The sequence below is a fragment of the Callospermophilus lateralis genome, chromosome 13 (genome assembly GCF_048772815.1).
Source record: "Callospermophilus lateralis isolate mCalLat2 chromosome 13, mCalLat2.hap1, whole genome shotgun sequence".
Taxonomy (NCBI): Eukaryota; Metazoa; Chordata; class Mammalia; order Rodentia; family Sciuridae; genus Callospermophilus; species Callospermophilus lateralis.
Genome location: NC_135317.1, coordinates 67,386,728 through 67,405,919, shown reverse-complemented (window position 1 = coordinate 67,405,919; position 19,192 = coordinate 67,386,728). Strand labels below are relative to the sequence as shown.

General features: G+C 36.2%; 1 protein-coding gene across 3 annotated transcripts in view; it reads right to left on the bottom strand.

The window, feature by feature from the left end:
- The window catches only part of Ush2a (usherin), a 724,044-nt gene that overhangs the window by 526,632 nt on the left and 178,220 nt on the right, over positions 1-19,192 (bottom strand). For all 3 annotated transcript variants that reach the window (XM_076831652.1, XM_076831654.1, XM_076831653.1), the window contains exons 13-14: positions 14,125-14,308; positions 604-767 (exon numbers count right to left, since the gene is read on the bottom strand). In XM_076831652.1, the coding sequence (XP_076687767.1) occupies positions 604-767; positions 14,125-14,308 (348 nt within the window). The remainder of the gene's footprint in view (positions 1-603; positions 768-14,124; positions 14,309-19,192) is intronic.

The following is a 19,192-nucleotide window of genomic DNA, read 5'->3' as shown; positions in this document are numbered from 1 at the left end:
GATGTTAAAATAATTAATGTAACAAAGTAAAGAGAAAAGAATAGCAATCATAGGAGTCAATATACTATGAAAAATAATGATAATAATATCAATAAACAACTAATCATAGATAGTGTTCATAATATTAGGGGGTGAAAAAATATGAAACTCATAATAAATATAAATTAATCTCATAAGAAATTACCTGTAAGTATCTCTGTGTAGTAGGGTACCAACCATTTCTGTTTAACTAGCACTGTCCTGACTTTAGCACATAAAGTCTTGCATCCTGAGAAATCCTGAGTCTAGGTTAAACCAGGAATATGGTCATCTCAGCAGCGATTTCCAATGGTCAGTGAACCACTGGAAATTTTCCACTATATACATAATCACTTAATTATTTCCAATTATTTAATCCAGGAAAAGTATACTCATTTCATTTAGTGTATTTTGAATAACAACAACAACAACAAAAACACCTCTCACCTAAATTTCTTGTACTGTTTCTAGGCCTTCCTGATAGGTTCAAAATGGAGTGAGAACAACAACAACAAAAACACCAGGGAGATGTCCTTCCCTGGGTCCTGGTGCTTCCTACACCAGCATGGGCCAGAGGTCACTTACTTTTGCTGCAACCCAACAGATTGTTGACATCCAAATGGCTTGCACTGGGAACACAAACATCACACTTCAAACCAGTGACAAATTGTTTACAGAAACACTGGCCTGTGACCAAGTGACAGGTTTCATTCAAGGCTCCTGAGAGATGACAATTACAAGGCTGACATCTGAAAACAAGACAAATAAACCATCAAAGAGAATAGTGTTTTGATTAATAATTCATCGTATAAGTTATACCTATCAATAACATTGTGGAGTAAATAGTCTGTTTTAGTCAACATATTGAAAAGGACGCTTCAGCTACACAAACACAAAACAGAACAGCTCTTTATGAAAATTCTGCTCATGTGGAAGCTACAGAATGTCTTCCCTTTGTAAACTAATTAATGACCCCCCCACCCCGCAAATTGTTATATTCCTTTATTTTTCAGGCCATGATGACTCTTCTGGATTAGCCTAAATACCAGTTGTTTACTTAAGGATACTGCAAATTTTGCCCCAGTAGACAATATATTTCATTTGCTATTTTATGTACTGAATTCACTTACCCAGAATGGTTAGAGAATAGAGCATTATTCTAATTTATGAAAATGTGTTAATTTACTGAGATACTGATATCACTTCACTGGAACTTAAAGTTCTTGAACTCAAAGTTGTTCGTGAAAATAACAGTATTGGCACTTTGTCATAACAAACTAAAACCTGTTTCCTAGAGTGAATTATTCCAACACAGCCTAGGCTCATGGCATTGATTGGGATAAACAATTTGATGCCACAAAGTATTAGCAATGCAAAAGCATCACAAGAAGGCCATTTAAACAGGGACACTCCATGTGGTGCGTTTCAAACCACAGTAAATGGATTCACCTATATGTTCTAATAAAGACGATGGTGGGTAGAGTTGCTTTATCCCACTGCAACTTTTACAGTGTGATCTCTTGGGTAATCATTCAACACCCTTAAAAAGACTGATAAAAGCTAAGATACTGCCAAATAAGCTGCAAATTTGTTTTATGGACTAATATCCCCTTGGGAATAAATAAAGTACAGTTTCTCTTGAAAACCACTATACTGTAGTTTGCCCTTTTTATGGTCACGATAAAAGGACATTTTTTCCCTCCTACAAACAACTATATTAGGTCTTTTATCTATATGCATTGTATCAGAATTCCATTTCAAGTAGATATTTTGTTTAGACTATGTATTAAAGCTAAAGAAAATTATGCATAGAAATTAAAATGGAATTACAGAAGCAATGAAATATTTGATTTGCTCTTAATTTCGTTATATGCTATTAGAGCATATTGCCCATAGGCTTTTAATGTAATCTTGGTGAACATAAACAATAAGAGGTAAGCTCCTCTAGATGCATGCGTATATATATGTATATTTGTGTGTGTGTGTGTGTATGTTTATATACACACATACACACATATATATATCACTATACCACTCATGAAAAAGCATCTCTTGAGTATTTCAGTTTTTATTACCATTCACTCATGAGACAATCACACTTATTTTACATACAGTACATTTAGAGTAATAGTTGCCAGTGTATAACATAATTCCTTTCCTTGATGTAGTTCTATTTTCTCCCAGCCAGCAGCTACATGCATAACTCGAAGTCAGTTATGTCAATATCCATGGGATATTAAGTTCCAAATCCAAATGGAATAAATAAATCACTACTTAGGAAAGCATGCAATGCTTTGAGTAATTAAATGTGTCTATGCCTGATTTTATGGTCTCTTCTTCCAGCCATTGTTATATTGAATGTATATGACTCGTTATAATTGCTTAATTTCAGTAAGAAAGAATTTTTCCTAATTGAAGTACATCAGAGGAGACTTTTCTGAATACTGTAGTTTGTTTCTAGACCAAAAGGACACAGGGAATAATTTTGTAATTAAGGTTTAAGTAAAATGATTCCTGTAAATTTCTCAGCCACTCAAACATAATTTTAAAATTTTCTAAGACACTTTAGCAAATAAGCTACAAGTTTGATGTCATTTTATAAGTTATCCCTCCTTGAGAGTACCTGCTAAATGAAATATATTTCACACTTATTAAAACAAAATTATACACAATAAAGGAAAGACATTTTAAACTTAGAAAGAGAAACACCAAACTAAGATGAATTGTGATATTGATTTTGCCAGGATAAATGGTTTTTGTAATATTAATATAAAGAAACCTTTATTACACTGACTCTCCTGGTACAGCCAGAGCTTCTCCCGCAATCTGTTTAAAATCTTCATTTTTCATCCTTATGGGAAAACCTCACTTGCTAAATGGATTTCATAAAGAGTAATCTGTCAAGATTTATATAGATAAACAATTTGTGATGTTTATTGACCAGTTCATTATGATAAACAAAACAGGAGGAAAGCACACTCATCTCCACCAGCACACTGCTGTTAGAGTCCTTTAGGTCCTTATGTAACTGAGTATCTACTAGATACATTGGGAAAGATGTTAATTGACCTCTGTCTCTTCAATCATGAATCTCATGTATTTTCCTTTCTTGGGAGTTTCTTCTAGTTACACAAACAGTAAGTAAAAGAGTTATCCTAATTATTATTATTGCATAAACATAACTATTAAGGAAATGAGTGAGTTTCAATAATAGACATCATTGTCAGAAACTTCATCATCTAGGGGAGAGTTGTAATAGGGAGTCCTAAGAGATATGCCAAAATATTGATCACTTTGTTGACATTTCTCTTTGCACACCACTCTTCTGTCTGGAGCCCCGACTCAGGGTACCTAAACACTGATTGAGACAAATAGCCTTCACTAAGGACCAGTTATATTCCAGGACTGGAATGAACACTGAGTACATAAAAATGAATACTGAAGAGTTGCTTCTGTCCTCAAGGGTCTCACAATTTAATATAAAAGAAAAAATAGTACATTAACAAAGATGTATGCTGAGTATTTAGGGGCACAGCAAAGGAGCAACTATCAAGTCTGGTAGAGGGGAAAGGATGAGTAAAGGAGTACCAGTTGAGCATCCCCAACCTGGAAATCCCAAATTGGAGGTATTCCCAAAATCGAAACCATTTTGTGCACTGATAAGATGCCACAACTGAAGTTTCACACCTGAGCTCATAATATGGGCCATAAAAAAAACAAAATGAAGATACACTAAAAATATTGCATAAACTCACTTTCAGGATATGTGTATCAGATTTCATGTTTGTGGGTATGCGTGTATTACATAAATAAATGAATTTTGGGTTTCGATCTGGGTCCCATCCCCATGATATCTCATTACATATATAAAATATTCCAAAATTTAAAAAAATCAAAATCTAAAATATTTCTTTTCCCATACATTTCAGATAAAGGATACTCACTCAACCTGTATTAAGAAGAAATCTTGCAAGAGATACTTGGGCTAAATTTTTAAAGATGAATAGTAAGATGCCAGGCAAATTAGAGAGGGAAGAAAATAAAGAGAAAATAGGAGAGGGTGTGAAAATACAAACAATTTAAAATTTGTGTATATTTATTCAGAGTTGGGAATGGTGATTAATAAAGCTGGAAAGGTAAGGAGGAGAAGGCAGATATTTCTAAATTAGGGCATCACAATTCATTTTAGTTTGGTGTTTCTCTTTCTAAGTTTAAAATGTCTTTTCCTTTATTGTGTATAATTTTGTTTTAATAAGTGTGAAATAAGGAGCCTTGGAAATGAGGGGGTAGAATTAAAAAATTATCAATAAATAAGATTGGTAGTACATGGGTGACAAATTGAAAAGGGAAGAAGGGAATGGAGTTACTCCTGACTTTCTAATTTGCTGACAGAAGGATGATGAAGACATTCAACACAAAGAATGAAGAAAGAATAGATATGAAATTGCTGAGGAATTCGGGACAAGAATCAGTAATGAATAAAAAAAGGGGTTTGAAGGCAAATTGGAGAAATTGGGCCAGGAGTGTTCTCCCATCAGTCGCAAGCACACAGGCTAGCATAAAGTGAAGTCTCAACAAATACTGTTGAATAATACATTGGGAAAGTTTTTGACTTAGGACTGCAGATAGAAATCCAAATGTGGCCTGCACCTGTAATGAAAATTCAGCTCTTTTGAGCTCCTTTTTATTGCCATAACTCTATATCATCACTGACTTCACCCCTGAGGAATAGATAGCTTTTCTTTAAGAGCTGGTTTCTGCTTAGACTCCTTAAGACCAGGTAGTTCTCAGTTCAGCAACCTTGCTCAGGATCCAGGGAGAGCCCCAGGGCATTGTGGAAGGGTGTGGCTTTCCAGAATTAAGCACCTTTCCTGTCTGCAATGGAGGTGTGGTCTCACTGAGACTCTCAGTTCTTTCATGAGAGCCTACTACAGCATCCATATTCTCTTGCAGCAAGAATCAGAATTATACAAAAGACCTTGGAGGCAGGTGATCCAATTTGCTGGAGTTGGAAGTCATACTCATATAGCTTATTGCAGAGGAAATAGGGTGTTAATACTCTCACAGGAAAGGGAGAAGTTAAAAATGCCCAAATCACTCCTTTGGGTGAGGCATTCCCAGGCATGAGTATGAGAACTCATCAAAACTGGACTGGGGCAGTTACTCTGTGGCATTCATACAATGGTATCAGCCATTCCTGTCTAGAGAAGAACTTGCCTAGTGAGGATCTGTATCTGAGAACCTTCCCTCCTTCTACTTTGACACTCTACCTAATCACACAAATTACTTTGAGACATGATAGTGGATTCAAAAATTTTTTAAGGACTTTCAAGTATAAGAGAAATTAAATTATACTTATTCTCCCTGGCCATGGGCAAAACTTAGGTAAAAAATTAGAAGAAAATCACAGAATTGAAAATGTGTTTTCAATAAGAAGAACATATTTCTATCTGACTCAGGATTATAATTTTGGGGAAGAAACTCTACTACTTCACAAGACCTCGGGGTCTTTTTAGCTCTATGTTATTGGAGCAGAAGTTGAATAGGCATTGACCATTTATTTATGAAAAGGTGATATATGCACAGAAACGTACAGGACAGAATTCATCCCAATTTACTCTTAAGATTCTTTCCAAGTCTATAATGTTATGATTTTATGATGCTTAGAGATGAAGAAACTAGCCCAAGATGGAAGTAAATCTAGTTGCACTTTCTGCAATCTTAATCCACTGAGGCCCAGACAGTATTTCAGGCTTTGTGGGTTATATGATCTCTGTTGTTTCTGAATTCTGCTGCTGCCATCAGAAAGCAGCTATAGACGACATGTAAAAGGTGAACATTGTTGTACTCCAATAAAACTTCATTGACATAAGCAGGTGGCAGGCCAGATTTGAGTCTTGGGCCACAGATGACTGAATTTGGTCACTGGATGATGAATTATGGAACACAACAATGTCCAAGTCCTAATTCCTAGTACTTGTCAATGTGTTCCTTACTTTCCAGATGTGGTTAATGATTTTGAGATGAAGATATTATCCTGGACTATCCAAGAACACCCAAAATAATCACAAACCTTCTTAGAAATGTAAGAGAGTGAGCGTCAGAGAGAAAAAAAAAATACAAGGACATAAGCAGAGGTCGGAGAAAAAAATGACTCTGCTAGTTTTGAAGGTGAAGGAAGGAGCCATGAGTTAAAGAATGTGGGTGGCCTCTAGAAACTGGGAAAAGAAAGAAAATGAATTTTCTCCTGGAGTCTCCAGAAGAAGCTCAGGTGGCCTGCTGACACTTTTAGCCCAGCAAAACTAATTTAGGACCTCTGACCTCCAGAACCATAAGATAATAGATTTGTGTTGTTTTAAGACACTAAATTTGTAGTAATTTATTACATCAGCAAGAAGAAGCTAATATACCTGGTCTAGAGGAAAGCCAAACTGGAACTGCAACATCCCTAACTCCCACACCATGTTATTCCTATTACATCACATTGGAAGCCCACTGTGGATGTATAAAAACTGACATTTCTTGCAAGATCACACGTGATCTATAATAAGGGAGAAAATACATTTATAGAACTGTGGGAGACTGCAAAAATGACCACAGTTTTTGACCTTCCCTTCTGTGCATGTCCTTTACAACTGTATAGTTCTTTCTACCAAAAAATGGAATCTGTTTTCCCACTCCTGAATATGGGCAGGCCTTGTGACTTGCTTTATCAAATAGAATAAGACTAAAGTAACACTGAAGTAGTTTCAAACAAAGGCCTCAAGTGCCTTGGCAGATTTTTGCTGTCTTTCTGAATCACAGTCACCACCTTGTGAGTAAGCTCAGGCTAGACAAGACCCAGATGACAGCCAGCTGTCTTACAGAGTCACAGAGAAGCACGAATCTAGGAGACACATCCCCCACCCCAAACTTTCCCTTGTCACACCATAAAAGGAGATCAGTTGACAAGAAAGTTGTCTGCTGTCATTTGAGCTGGTGCTCAGAGTAAACACCAATTGAGATCAATTGGAAAGAGGCATGTGAAAAGATTACCCAACCAAATCTACAACACAGTGTTAAAATGGAGAACTTCTGCAGTACAATCAAAAAGAATCTCATGACAGAAGTTTTCCTCGTATTTCAGCAGTCTGAGCTTTCGGATTCTTGGCCAGCCTAGAGCCTTATTCTCTGCCACCTGAGGACAATTAGAGTTCAAGGAACATCAGCTGGTAAATAAGGCAAGTAGTGATCCTCCTAACTCCTTAAGGCTTACACAAGGCAAACTGTGACTAATGAACACAGAGAGATTCATCATCAGGGGAAACCTTGAGGGTTGTAACAGGCAGATGTTATGTAAGGAAATGGTAGAGCATCCGAGGAAGTGGAGCAGACTTAGGTCTGGGGAAAGAGGAATCACAGGTACAGGTCAACAAGAGGACAGCACTAGAGAGGGCAGAGGGTCAAATATGGCTCTGAGACAAAGTGAATACAGTCCATTTTTGTCTCATTGTTTTGGGGTTATACACATACAATATGCCTTTTTTGCTGTATTGATTTTTTTTCAGCTGGAAGATACCTTTGTTTGCCTCGTTATTTTCAATACTGATTAAACTATGTTTGCTTTATGTGTCAGAGATAAATGGAGGAATGTTTAAACTTGGATCAGCTCTTTTACATATATACCCCCTTTTTCTGATTGGTAACTTTTGAGGGGAAACAGGTGAACGCTTTTCCAGATCGTTCCCGGGAACTTATGGGTGTGTTGGGTGGATTTTTGCTATTGTTTCTACAGTTTAGGATCAGGTTTTATTTTGTAGAAAATAAACCAAGAAAAAAAATACAGCAAACATTGCAATGAATAATAAAGAGAGCGTAGAGAAGAGAGGGAATAGGTGTGAACTTTATGGAGGGATGAATATGAGTCTCTGAATATGAAAATGAAAAATTCAGATGAGGAAGTCAGTGTGTTTTCCAAAATTGATTAAGAAATACAATGATATTTTATCTTCTTAACAACAAAACACATTTTATTGTAGATATTGGAAATTAATAAATTTATATTTGTAAGCATTTGCCATAGTACCTAGAGCTCAAACACAATCAGTTGATTTTAGCTAATTTCTTCCTATTTAATTTTTTTTTAACATGAGCACTTAGTTATTTTCCTATACTACATGTCCATAGACATTTAGCCCGAGTGAACTTTTTCCTTCAAGAAATAAACATTTCTCATGCTAGATGGATTCCCATATATTTTAGCCATTTTTGTACACATTTTCAAAATAGCTAAAGTGAGTCTATATACAATAACAACCAGAAGCCAACAAAGACATTCAAGAACACTATCATTCAAGAAATTGGAAAACATAAAAAGAAGAAAGTCCATTTTTATCCCTTCTCAATGATGAGTAAACATATAAACTCAAGCAATTCTCATTGTCAGATTTTGAAATATTTTTCCTCTATGACCTTCTATGCTAGAGGATTTCCTCTCCAATGATTATCAATGCCAAAGTGAAAAGAGACAGCAAAATTCATCAGTGGAATAGAAGGGTCAACTCAAATTGTAAGCAACGCACATGGCAAATTCTGCTGACTGCCTTGGGCCCCATGAGGTCATGGGACGTTTTCTCCTTTCTATTCTTTTCAGAGGAGCTTCATTATATATGGTGACCCTTCCTTCCGTATCTTTTCCCAGCAGTGGCCTGTTATCAATTCTACTCCATATCAGAACCAATTCTGCCAATACAAAGAGAATTACAAGTCCCACTCAAACATTAGTGGTTTAGAATAAGTACTTGAAGGTTTATATTTCTTTTATTAAGGTGAGGAATGCATGAGACATTTGTTTATTTGGGGGGTGGTTGAGAAAACTAACATCAAGGAGATTAGTTCTGTGGCTATACTAAGAATGGAATGCAGTTGGGCATACCCACTCAGACTGGAATCCCACTCACACTGGATTTAGGAGGTGAAGGCAGGAGGATTCCGAGTTTGATGTCAGCTTCAGCCATGTAGTAAGACCCTCAGAAACTTAGTGAGACCCTAACTCAAAATTAAAAAAAAAAGAAGAAAACAAATTGGAGATGTGGCTCAGTGGTGGAGTGGCCCAGGGTTTAATTACCAGTACCAAAAAAAAAAAAAAAAATGAATTGCTTGTGAGATACACAAGTGTAAAATCTCAGAGATATCTGGTGCCCATGGTAAGAAACTGAATAGATGATAATGTTTTCAAGAGTCATTAACATGTGTGCAGCGGTTGAAACTGTGGACACAGATGTGTAAATTGAAGGGGTGTATTAACAAGGAGTGACCAGCAAGAGACATGAAACAAATCAGAGAAGTAGCACATAGGGGCACCTAAGGAAGAGATCATGAAAAAGACAATGGGATGATCACAATGGAAAACCATGAATCATAAGAAGCAATCACAGATCAATTTTTGTCTTTCATTGACTCATTAAATCTATTATGAGGAGCTAATTTCCTCATCTTCCACCAGGATACAAAATAAATCAGTCATGTAGTTCTCTGTCCTTTCTGAGGCAACAGACATACTGAATTACCTTAAGATGTAAAACAGATTTGATCCAGAAGATCAAATATCTAATTCTGTGTTTTAGTCAACATTCTAGTCAGACATTTAAAGAACACACTTCTCTCACCTTTGTTCTAGCTAGGATGTGATGAAGGTGGCAAGTCTCCAACCAGAGGAGTTCTCTTGGTTGGCTCCTTCTCTTTCTACAACACACCTCTGTGTGCAGGCTGTGAGAGGGCCTGGCATTCACTGGACCAGCAAATTCAAAATAGGCTGTGCCCCGGGACCTTGCATATGTTTAAAGCCAGCTGTTCACTGAGGGCACAACTTTTGTGATTTCTTCATTGATTTTTCTTTTTCCCCCTCCTGGAATTCTCTCCCCCGTGTAGTCTCAGTGTAGTCAGACACATCTCTATTCTAACTAGCTGCTTACTAATTTAGCCCACAGGACTCTCACCTTTTCCTTTACTCAGGCCTCTTCCGCCTTCCCGACAACACTCTGTGCAGACAATAAGACAACTTCATGCTCTCTGTCTTTCTTATGGTGCTCATAAGGCCTTGTCCTGATGAACTCTGGCTATATAAACTACATAGCATACTTTCTTCCAGCTTGCTTTTCCAGATCTGGCCAGACTATCTGTCCTCATTTAAATTTGCTAGGTCTAAGATAGACATCAGGCACTGGCCTCACTAAACTCTAGAAAGAGATCCATATCAGCCTTCCAGGGGCCTACTGCCACCTTCCTGATGACTTCAGTGGAAAGTGCCGCTGACAACCATGTATATGTCCAGGGAGACACAGTTGTCTAATTCTCTTTTTCTATAACCCATTTTTATCCATTATATCATGTTATACACCTTTCCTTGATTTGGATGAGAGTTTTTAGAATTATCTAGGAAGCTGGGGATGTAGTTAAATGGTCAAAATATTTTTCTAGCAATGTGCCATCCTCTAACTTTGATCCTCAACTACACACACACACACACACACACACACACACACACACAAAGTCATTAAACTAGTAGTCATCGATTGATAACTTTTTATAGGTTTTTACAAATTGTAGTAGCTGAGGAACAAATGGGAATGGGACAAAATGAAGAAAAAAAGAAAAAACCTGTGCTTAAATGCCAGTAATTGGAAGAGTATGAGATTACATGGGATTCATAAAGTAGGGCAGAGTCAAGGGAAGGGGTTTTGAGATGGTGATGAAGAGGATATTTGCAGAATGTTATAGCCAGTGAAGAGAGTTTAAGTTCAAATAAGGGGAGGATTTTATGGAGCAATGTTCAAAGGAAAGAAGGACAGGGAGGAGCAAGATAAAGAAACTAGTAGGGATCACATCAAGAACAGCCAATAGGTTATTTTTTAGAAAAAGATACATTGTTTCTTCTTCTATTAATAAATGAAAAATTAAACATGCCTGAAAAAGTGTGCAGGTTGAAGGTGGAGAGAAGATAACCTGGAGATAGATATGCAGGTCCTCTTTTTATAAAACAGAGGCCTAAATAATCTGCAAGAGCAAAGGCAGGAAGTTGAAATTCTAAGACTGGTAACAGTTTAAAGGGGCCAGAGAGTGAGGTGATGAGAAGCATATGCAGAGCCATGCTTTCAGTAAGCACAGGTGCATGATCTTCCTGCACATTGTCACAGGTTAAGGACATGAGGAAGGCAATCATCTCTGCAGCTGGCTCATGGTATGGCAGAAGGGAAAGATCTTAGTAGCATCAGGCTGCTCAAGGAGAAGGCTGATCAAAGAGGACCAGTTAGGGGTACTGGACTAGGCATTAAAAGAAGTAGCAAGCTATGAGATGGTTCCGGGATGACAGATTTGAAGAGATGTCATGTTCATAGAGGAGCATTTCTAAGATTAGGAATACTGGAGAAGCAGAGAATCCAGGATGACACTGGAGTAGGAATTAAATGAATAAAGAGGTCAAAGAAGTGCATAAGTAGACAGAAAAATAGTTCAGTACACTGGCAGAAGTTAGAAGGAAAAAAAAATGCATCCCTATATTAGTTAGGGTTTTTTTTTTTTTTTTTTTTGGCCACTATAACAAAGACCTGAGTTAATCAACTTATAAAGAGAAAGGTTTATTTTGGCTCACAGTTTTCAGTCCAAAATCAGTCACTTCTTTTACTTTAGGTCTATGGTGGGACAGCATGTTATGAGTCTGTAGCAAAGCAAAACTGTTTACCTCATGGCCAAGATGTAAAAAGTAACAAGAAAAAAGGGAATTGGTCCTACTATTCCCCTCTGGGGCATGCCCCGCCCCACACCACACACAATGACTTAAAGACCTCCCACTAGGCCCCACCTCTTAAAGTTACTATCACCTCCCAAAGCACCAAGCTGGGAACCAGTCCTTTAATACATGGACCTTGTGTGTATATTCCAGATCCGAATTATAACAATTCCTCTAATAAGATACTTAATGAACGAAAGCCTCTAAGAATAACAACAAGAGATATAAGGATAGAAGAAAAGTATTGTAATTTCAAAAGATAATTTGAAACTTTAAAAAAGTAGTTACCTCCCTGAACCAATATAATCAATATAGGTATAAGAGAAGTGATTTTATTTATACAAAACTTATCATGAGTATTTTTGCTTTAAACTCACACTTACTCTGGATTTTATTATTCTTTTGAAAACCACCCAGCCTTTCACACTTTGGCTCTATCTCCAAGACTCCATCCTGCTGTCATCTCTTTTATTTGACTGAATTCTTCTTTCTTGATGTTAATCTCAGTACCTTCCAGTAATGTAGCTTATACATCCTTCTTTGGCTCTTCCTATTCCTCATCAATTTGGGTAAACATTTCAATCTACCTTCTAACCCAGGGAGTTCAACTCCAGTGCTAGCCAGGCCTACTGCAGAGTGATAGATGATAGAACACTATTCTGTAAGCAGTTCTTGGGCTTAGATTAACCTGAGGTAGAGAGAGAGATGGGTAGAAAGTGGGAGAGAAACAGAGTGGGGTAAAGGTCAGCTTTGAGTTTAAGAACATTGAAGGATAAAGAAAAGGGTGTAATGAAGATAATAAGGTTTCAGTCAAATAAAAATAAGTGAAGTCAAAAGCTGGAACAATTAGATAGTTCTTGGACATTGAGCAAGGCTTTGGTGATAACCCCAGAAAGAATAACGAGAGGGATCAGTAGAACAAAATGGGTATGAGACTGTCACACAACGCCATCACTGATGGGCATGAATGTTGGAAAGAAGACAGATGGTTGAGAAGAAGGTTCTTCTTTTTCTAAGTATGTGTGGTCAGAATGACAGAACAGATAGGACATTTAAAGAGAGAGGGAGCCAGGAGTGGAACAAACCAACCCTAGAGTTGCAACTCAGAAATTTTTAGAATGTTCTTTCAATAAAAATTGTGTTCAGTGGCATACCGACTCCAGGTTTACTATTAAAATCCTAACAGTTCTTTCCTTTAACATTCACTATACCATGGGCTTTCTGTACTCTTTTTAAATCAAATTAAATTTTAAAAGAAAATAAGAATAAAATGGTTTTAGTTCTTTTACAAAAAATCAACTGTCACCTTATCTATACTCTAATGGAGGAGTCCATGAGATGTGTAAGAGCCAAAAGGCAATCTGCAGAGACCATGTGCTAAAAAGAGCCCAAATAGAGCTGGGCATGGAGCCCCGTAGTAGAGCATTTGCTTCCTGTGTGCTAGCACCTGGGTTCCATTCCCAGCAGAAAGACAGACAGACATAATTACTTATATTTAAACACATGCAAATATTGAGAAAAAGACACTCTACTGATGTTATGTATCTCCTAAGTTCAGAACACAAGACCCATTTCTTAGTGGTAGGAACACTTTTTAAAAGACATAATAGAGTCTGGATAAGCTCGTAATCTGAAGTAAGAGAGAGAAAGGGATTTGGGGAGAAAGAGAAAGGAGATTGAACTGACTTTGTAGCCCATATTTTAAAATACAGCAAAGAACTCAAATGAGTAAAGGCAAATGTCCCCTTTGATATACAGGAAATAAGAAATAGAATATTAAACACAGGGTAATTTTGAAAAGTGATTAATTTATTTTCAAAATGCACTTTATACACTGAAAAAAATAATATCATAAAATATGAAATTAGATTTTCTCATCTGTAAATCTTTAAACCTAAATTAGAAATACAAGGAAAACATAAATAGATGCAATAAACAATAAATTTAGTAGCCATGTAGACCAAAGCATGCATATATACATATTTCCAGCTGTCTTACATATATTTTCTATATGTGTTTTCTTACCTAGGTGTCTGTTTACCTACTTTTCTCCACATCCAGATACTAAACTTTTTGAGGTAAAAAAGATTTTTATCTTATTCAGTATTATTATCAGACTCTAGTACAGGGTACATCAATGCACAGCAACCTACTCCAAGAAATAGTCAAAGATCACCATTAGGTTTAATAAATGTCAATAAATAAAAATATATTGATAAAAAGACTCTTTTAATAAAATATAGTGCTTTAAGACTGCCCAAAATTACTGTTAGTAAAGAAACAGAAATTGTAAATGTAAACACTACAATATTAAATAATTCACTCTTATAAAGATTTACCTTCCAGTCTGAGGATCAAATCCATAGTAATGATCTTTACATTGGTCACAGCTTTGCCCAGCAATGGAAGCATCTTGGCACCTGCACTGGCCAGTTAGGCTATTACAGATGTGATTAACTGCACCAGTTGCATGGCATGAACATGGCAGGCAGCCAGCAGCACTGCCTGGAGAAATATAAAAACCTGGAAATAAAGAAATGAAAAAATTTATATATGCTTTTTTCCTAGTCTTCTATTAAAAAGATAACATTTTGATTACATAGAAAAATAGGATATTCTATTATGGCACTACCCAATTCCCAGTACAAATATGGTTACAGATATTCTTAATGAGTGTGTCAATTATGACCAAAAAAAAACTGAGTAAATAATTTACATCATACTTTTGTATCTCCAAGATACCTAAATTCAGTGTATTTAAAACCTACTTCACAATCTTTCAGCTAAAAACCAGACTCCCTCTATTCCTCTCCATTTCAGCATAGCATACCATCTATTCAGTTGCTTATCTTTGGTAGGAGACATCTTTGGTAGGAAAACCAGATAAAATACATGATACCCAATTATATTTGAATTTAACAATAATAATTTTAGTAAAAAATATCTTAAGTATTTGTTTATACTATCTAAAAATTATACCTGAAATTTAAAGTTAAACAAGTGTATTTTGCTAAAACTCTTTAGTTCTCAACTTCTTTCATCATGCATTTTGCTAATGAGAAAGTACTATGGACATTGCATCCTAAGAATTTTTCTACCTTCCATACCTCCTTTGCAGTTAACTCATTACATTCTACATATAGGACATCTATCAAAAACTTAAACAGAACAATTTTATAAGTGTTCTATTAAAATTGTATACTTTTTTCAGGTGTCCTATATGTAGGACAATGGGACATGGTATCACCACTAATTTTTTCACAGCTATCACCATGTACCAGCACTAGAATAGTGGCTACATAAACATTATCTCATTTAGTTCTCACAAGAATACAAATAACATCAATGGTATTATTATTTCCATTATGGAGATGAGAAAACTGAAGGTTAAGAAGGTTAACAAACTTTTATAAAAATTACAAAGTTAACAAAAAACAGAACTCAGTATCAAACCCAGGCTTCTTAGTTCCCAAAGCCATCTCATCCACCAATGTCCCACTTAGTTCCCATCCAATCTATTCTTCAAAGCGTAGATGGAACAATCTCTTTCAAATTGTGGTTTGAACATATCATTTCTCTATTTAAAACAATTTGATGACTTCCTACTCCCCTTAGGAAAAAAAATCCAAACTACCAGCAGCCTCTAGTTTCACCCACTTCTAGCTTCATATCAAAGCTCATTCTGATCTCAGTCACCTGTAGCCACATTTCTTATTCTTGACACATGCAGGCTTTCTGTGGGCTGTTCAGTTTGCTAGAATGGTTCCAATGCACTTCTTCTGCTTAGTTTACTCCTGTGCTGTGTAAGACAGGTTGCATGTTCCTCAAGTAACTTTTCCTAGACCACTTTAGGTACGTTCATTACAATTTTACAGCATCTTGTTTATTTTCTTTAGTGCTCTTGAAAATTATAACCAATCCCATTTCCTCCACACTGTAACTTCCACAAAGGCAGGAACTTCATTGCAAATGAGGTTCTTATCAGCCTCCCCATCACTTAGTACAACGCTTGCACATAGTAAGCACACCATGAACATGTGATGAACTAATAGATTTGGACCCACTTACTAAGTAGGTAGTGATTTCTACAAGTACTATACTTAAAAACAAACATAGAGGTTTTTAGATTAATTGCAAAATCCATTTTTTTCTTATAGCAAAAGAAAAGGAATTAAAAAGTGATTCAAAAATATATTCAAGTTTCTTAAAAATCTCTTAGACCAGAAGACCAGAATGTCAATTAGAAAGGCATCAGACATTTGAATGATGGAGCAGGTATATGACCAAAAAATGGCCCTTGATCTTCTGTGATGTGTGTGTGCACATGTCTTTGTGCATGTACCTTGTTACACACATGTACGGACCCACAAACACACAAGCACATGAAAAATGCTGCAAGTAATTTTATTGAAACAATGGGAGAAAGGATCCCAGAAGTAGTCTAATGAGTGCAGTTATGGCAAATAAACTGAATTATGAAATTATCCTGATCACTAATTTAAGATATATAGAATATTGGTCATATTGAGGAGAGAGAGCAGGAACACATAGGGAGCATTTTCTGTGTAGTATTCTACAAGGAAAAACAGAGCAATTGGGAAACTTTCAAACTTATTTGAAGCTTTAGTTGAAAATAAGCCATGCTTTCACAGTCTCCAACAATTAATCTGTTTTCCTTCTTAGAAGCCCCATGGACTCTCTCTTAGACAGCTTTAAGAGCAGTAAAACATTGTGCTCTACAAGAGGAAGAATGAACCTCAAAATATGTTTCATTCACTAGGATGGAAATGACTAATTCTATCATTTTCTTATAATTTATAGCCAGATTATGTTATTGGTTTCTTTGCATCCCCTGATAGAAATATATTTTTTCCAGAAATAGAGTATAGCTATACCAATTAATAAATGTTCCCTCATGATTTACTCAAAGTCACACATTTAGGCAGCTTCTATTTTGGATTCCAGACCACTGTGGTTGTGGCACTTTGTATTTCTCTTCCTGGGAAGGTGTTTTGGCTCCTTCAATTCATGATGATGGCATCATGAATGTACTAACAGCTCTTCAATTTGGATAAATTACCCATTAGCATAGATACTTAGAAGAAGAATTAATTTGGTCTTACAGCAATAGCTTCAAGCCACAGAGAATTCTAGACCAATTAAGGATAATTTTTATAAGATATGATTTATTAGATAAATCTGTAAATACAAGGGCGTACAATTTGGTGGAGGAGATTAGTCAGTCCAACTTTTGAGAGAATAGAGAATTGCATAGGAAAAAAAATCAGAAATACAAGCAGAGAAGAACAGAAAAAGGTATTAAAGTAACTTTGGAGACTGTCAGTGCAAGGGAGGCTTCCAGGAAAAGGCTACTTTGGAATTTGCCTTGGGGTTAATTCCCCTCCTCCTCTCAAGCGCATGATTATACAGGTTAATCCCACCAGTATTTTAGTTGTCCTATTTTTAAGCAGTTCTAATTAGGATGACTCAGGTAACTTCCTGCTCAAAGATTACTTCTCCCCTCACCTGAATGTGCCTAATTCTAGACCATTAGCTTCCCTTTTATGACTTCCAACTATAGAAAACATTTTCCCCTCTCTCCTGCTTAAAAGTCAACTCCTGAGTGTAGCTATAAGATAACTGACCTTAATTTCTTAACTTAATACATTTCTGATCTCTCTCTGTTAGTTCTACTTCATGTTCCACATCTTGCTGTCTACTTCCTTTTTAACTGATCTTTTTGAGATTTCCTCCCATGAATGATTTTGCACCACATCCTTAAGTGTGGTCATTAGGACCACGTTATTACCTTGCATCGTGTAGTGCTGCGAGTTCACCCATGCAGAGCACAAGTCAGCCCTCTGAAGTTTATTATTTTCTCTTTTTATTTCAGCTAATCCCTGGTCCCCAATGAGGCAAGTCTCAAATGGACGATAATCTGTTGTCCAACTGAAACAGAGTCACCCATTTCATAAAAATTTTTCTTTATCTGAAAGATGCTCCCAGAATCCACAGTGTTCTGAGTTATTAGCAAGGCGGCTGGTGTTATCTCCTGTAGTGGCTATTTGCACAGCACAGTACCTGTCCTGGGCATAAAAGAAGAGCCCATTTCCTAGCAATGTCCCTCCTGAGGACCATGAACAACCAGGTTTTACCAAAGGCTTGGAACGGGAGAAAGAAAACAAGTTTAACCTCTAGGCCTTATTCAGAAAAGGAGGGCAATGCTGAGGCTAAGCACTAATTATAAGCCATTTAGAGGAAACTGCTCTCACCTTAAGCCAGAACATGGACATGATATTAAGAGTCAAGTCTAAGGAGGGAGTTGTGCTTCTACACCTTACGGCAAGTCCATTTCAATAAAGGTTTTTCAAATCAAAATTGTCAGAATTAAGTGTAGTCAATAGTATCAATTTTCAAATGAAGATGATATTTTCCTTCATTTGATGACTTTGGACAATTATTTGAGTTGACCCGATGTCAATAAATGAATGCATACTAATATTATTCAAACCAAAGTACAATTTCTCTTCTTTAAAAAAAAATTCTCTTCTTTAAAAAACATTTTCAGTTTAATTATGTTTCAAAACCTCTGCTCTTATTCCCCCTTCCTGAGCTGCTGTCCCCCTTCAAGTACCTTCCCAATTCCTGTTTACTTTTAAAGCCCAGCTCAATATAATCATTTTCTTTATGAAGAAAGAATTATCAATCCCTCATTTTCCTGCTTCTTGATACTGAATGCTTATCATACTGCACTTATCACACTGTATTACAGTTATGTGACAGTTTCTCTAACCAAACCACAAAGCCTTAATATATTTATAATCAAATATCTGAGACCAGCATAGTACCTGATGCATAGAAATTTATTCCACAGATTTTTTATGTGTGTGTGTGTATGTGTGTTTGTGTGTATATATACACTAGAGATTGAACCCAGAGACACTTTATCATTGAGTTACATCTGCAGACATTTTTTAAATTTTTTTTTTTTTAATTTTGAGACAGAGTCTCACTAAGTTGCTGAGGCTGGCCTGAAACTTGCAATCTTACTTCCTCAGCCTCCCAAATCACTGATAGTACAGGTGTATGCCACTGCACCTGGCTTCTACAGATGTTTGTTGAAAAAAAGAATATATGAATGAAATGAATAGATAGGTGTATGTATGGAGGGGAGATAATATCTGTTGCATTTAAACTATGAAATGATATCTTTAACACTATAAGGGAAAATGTAAACCTAAGTCTGTGTGTCATGAGAGTGACTGGGCAGAGTAGCCTAGCGTATTAGGGAATACAGTAAAAGATGTATAAGAATCCAGCATGATAAATTTAAAATATAATTCTTGCCCTATAAGCACTTGAAACAGAGCTAGAAAAATTAAATGTCAACCCAAAATTATATATCCT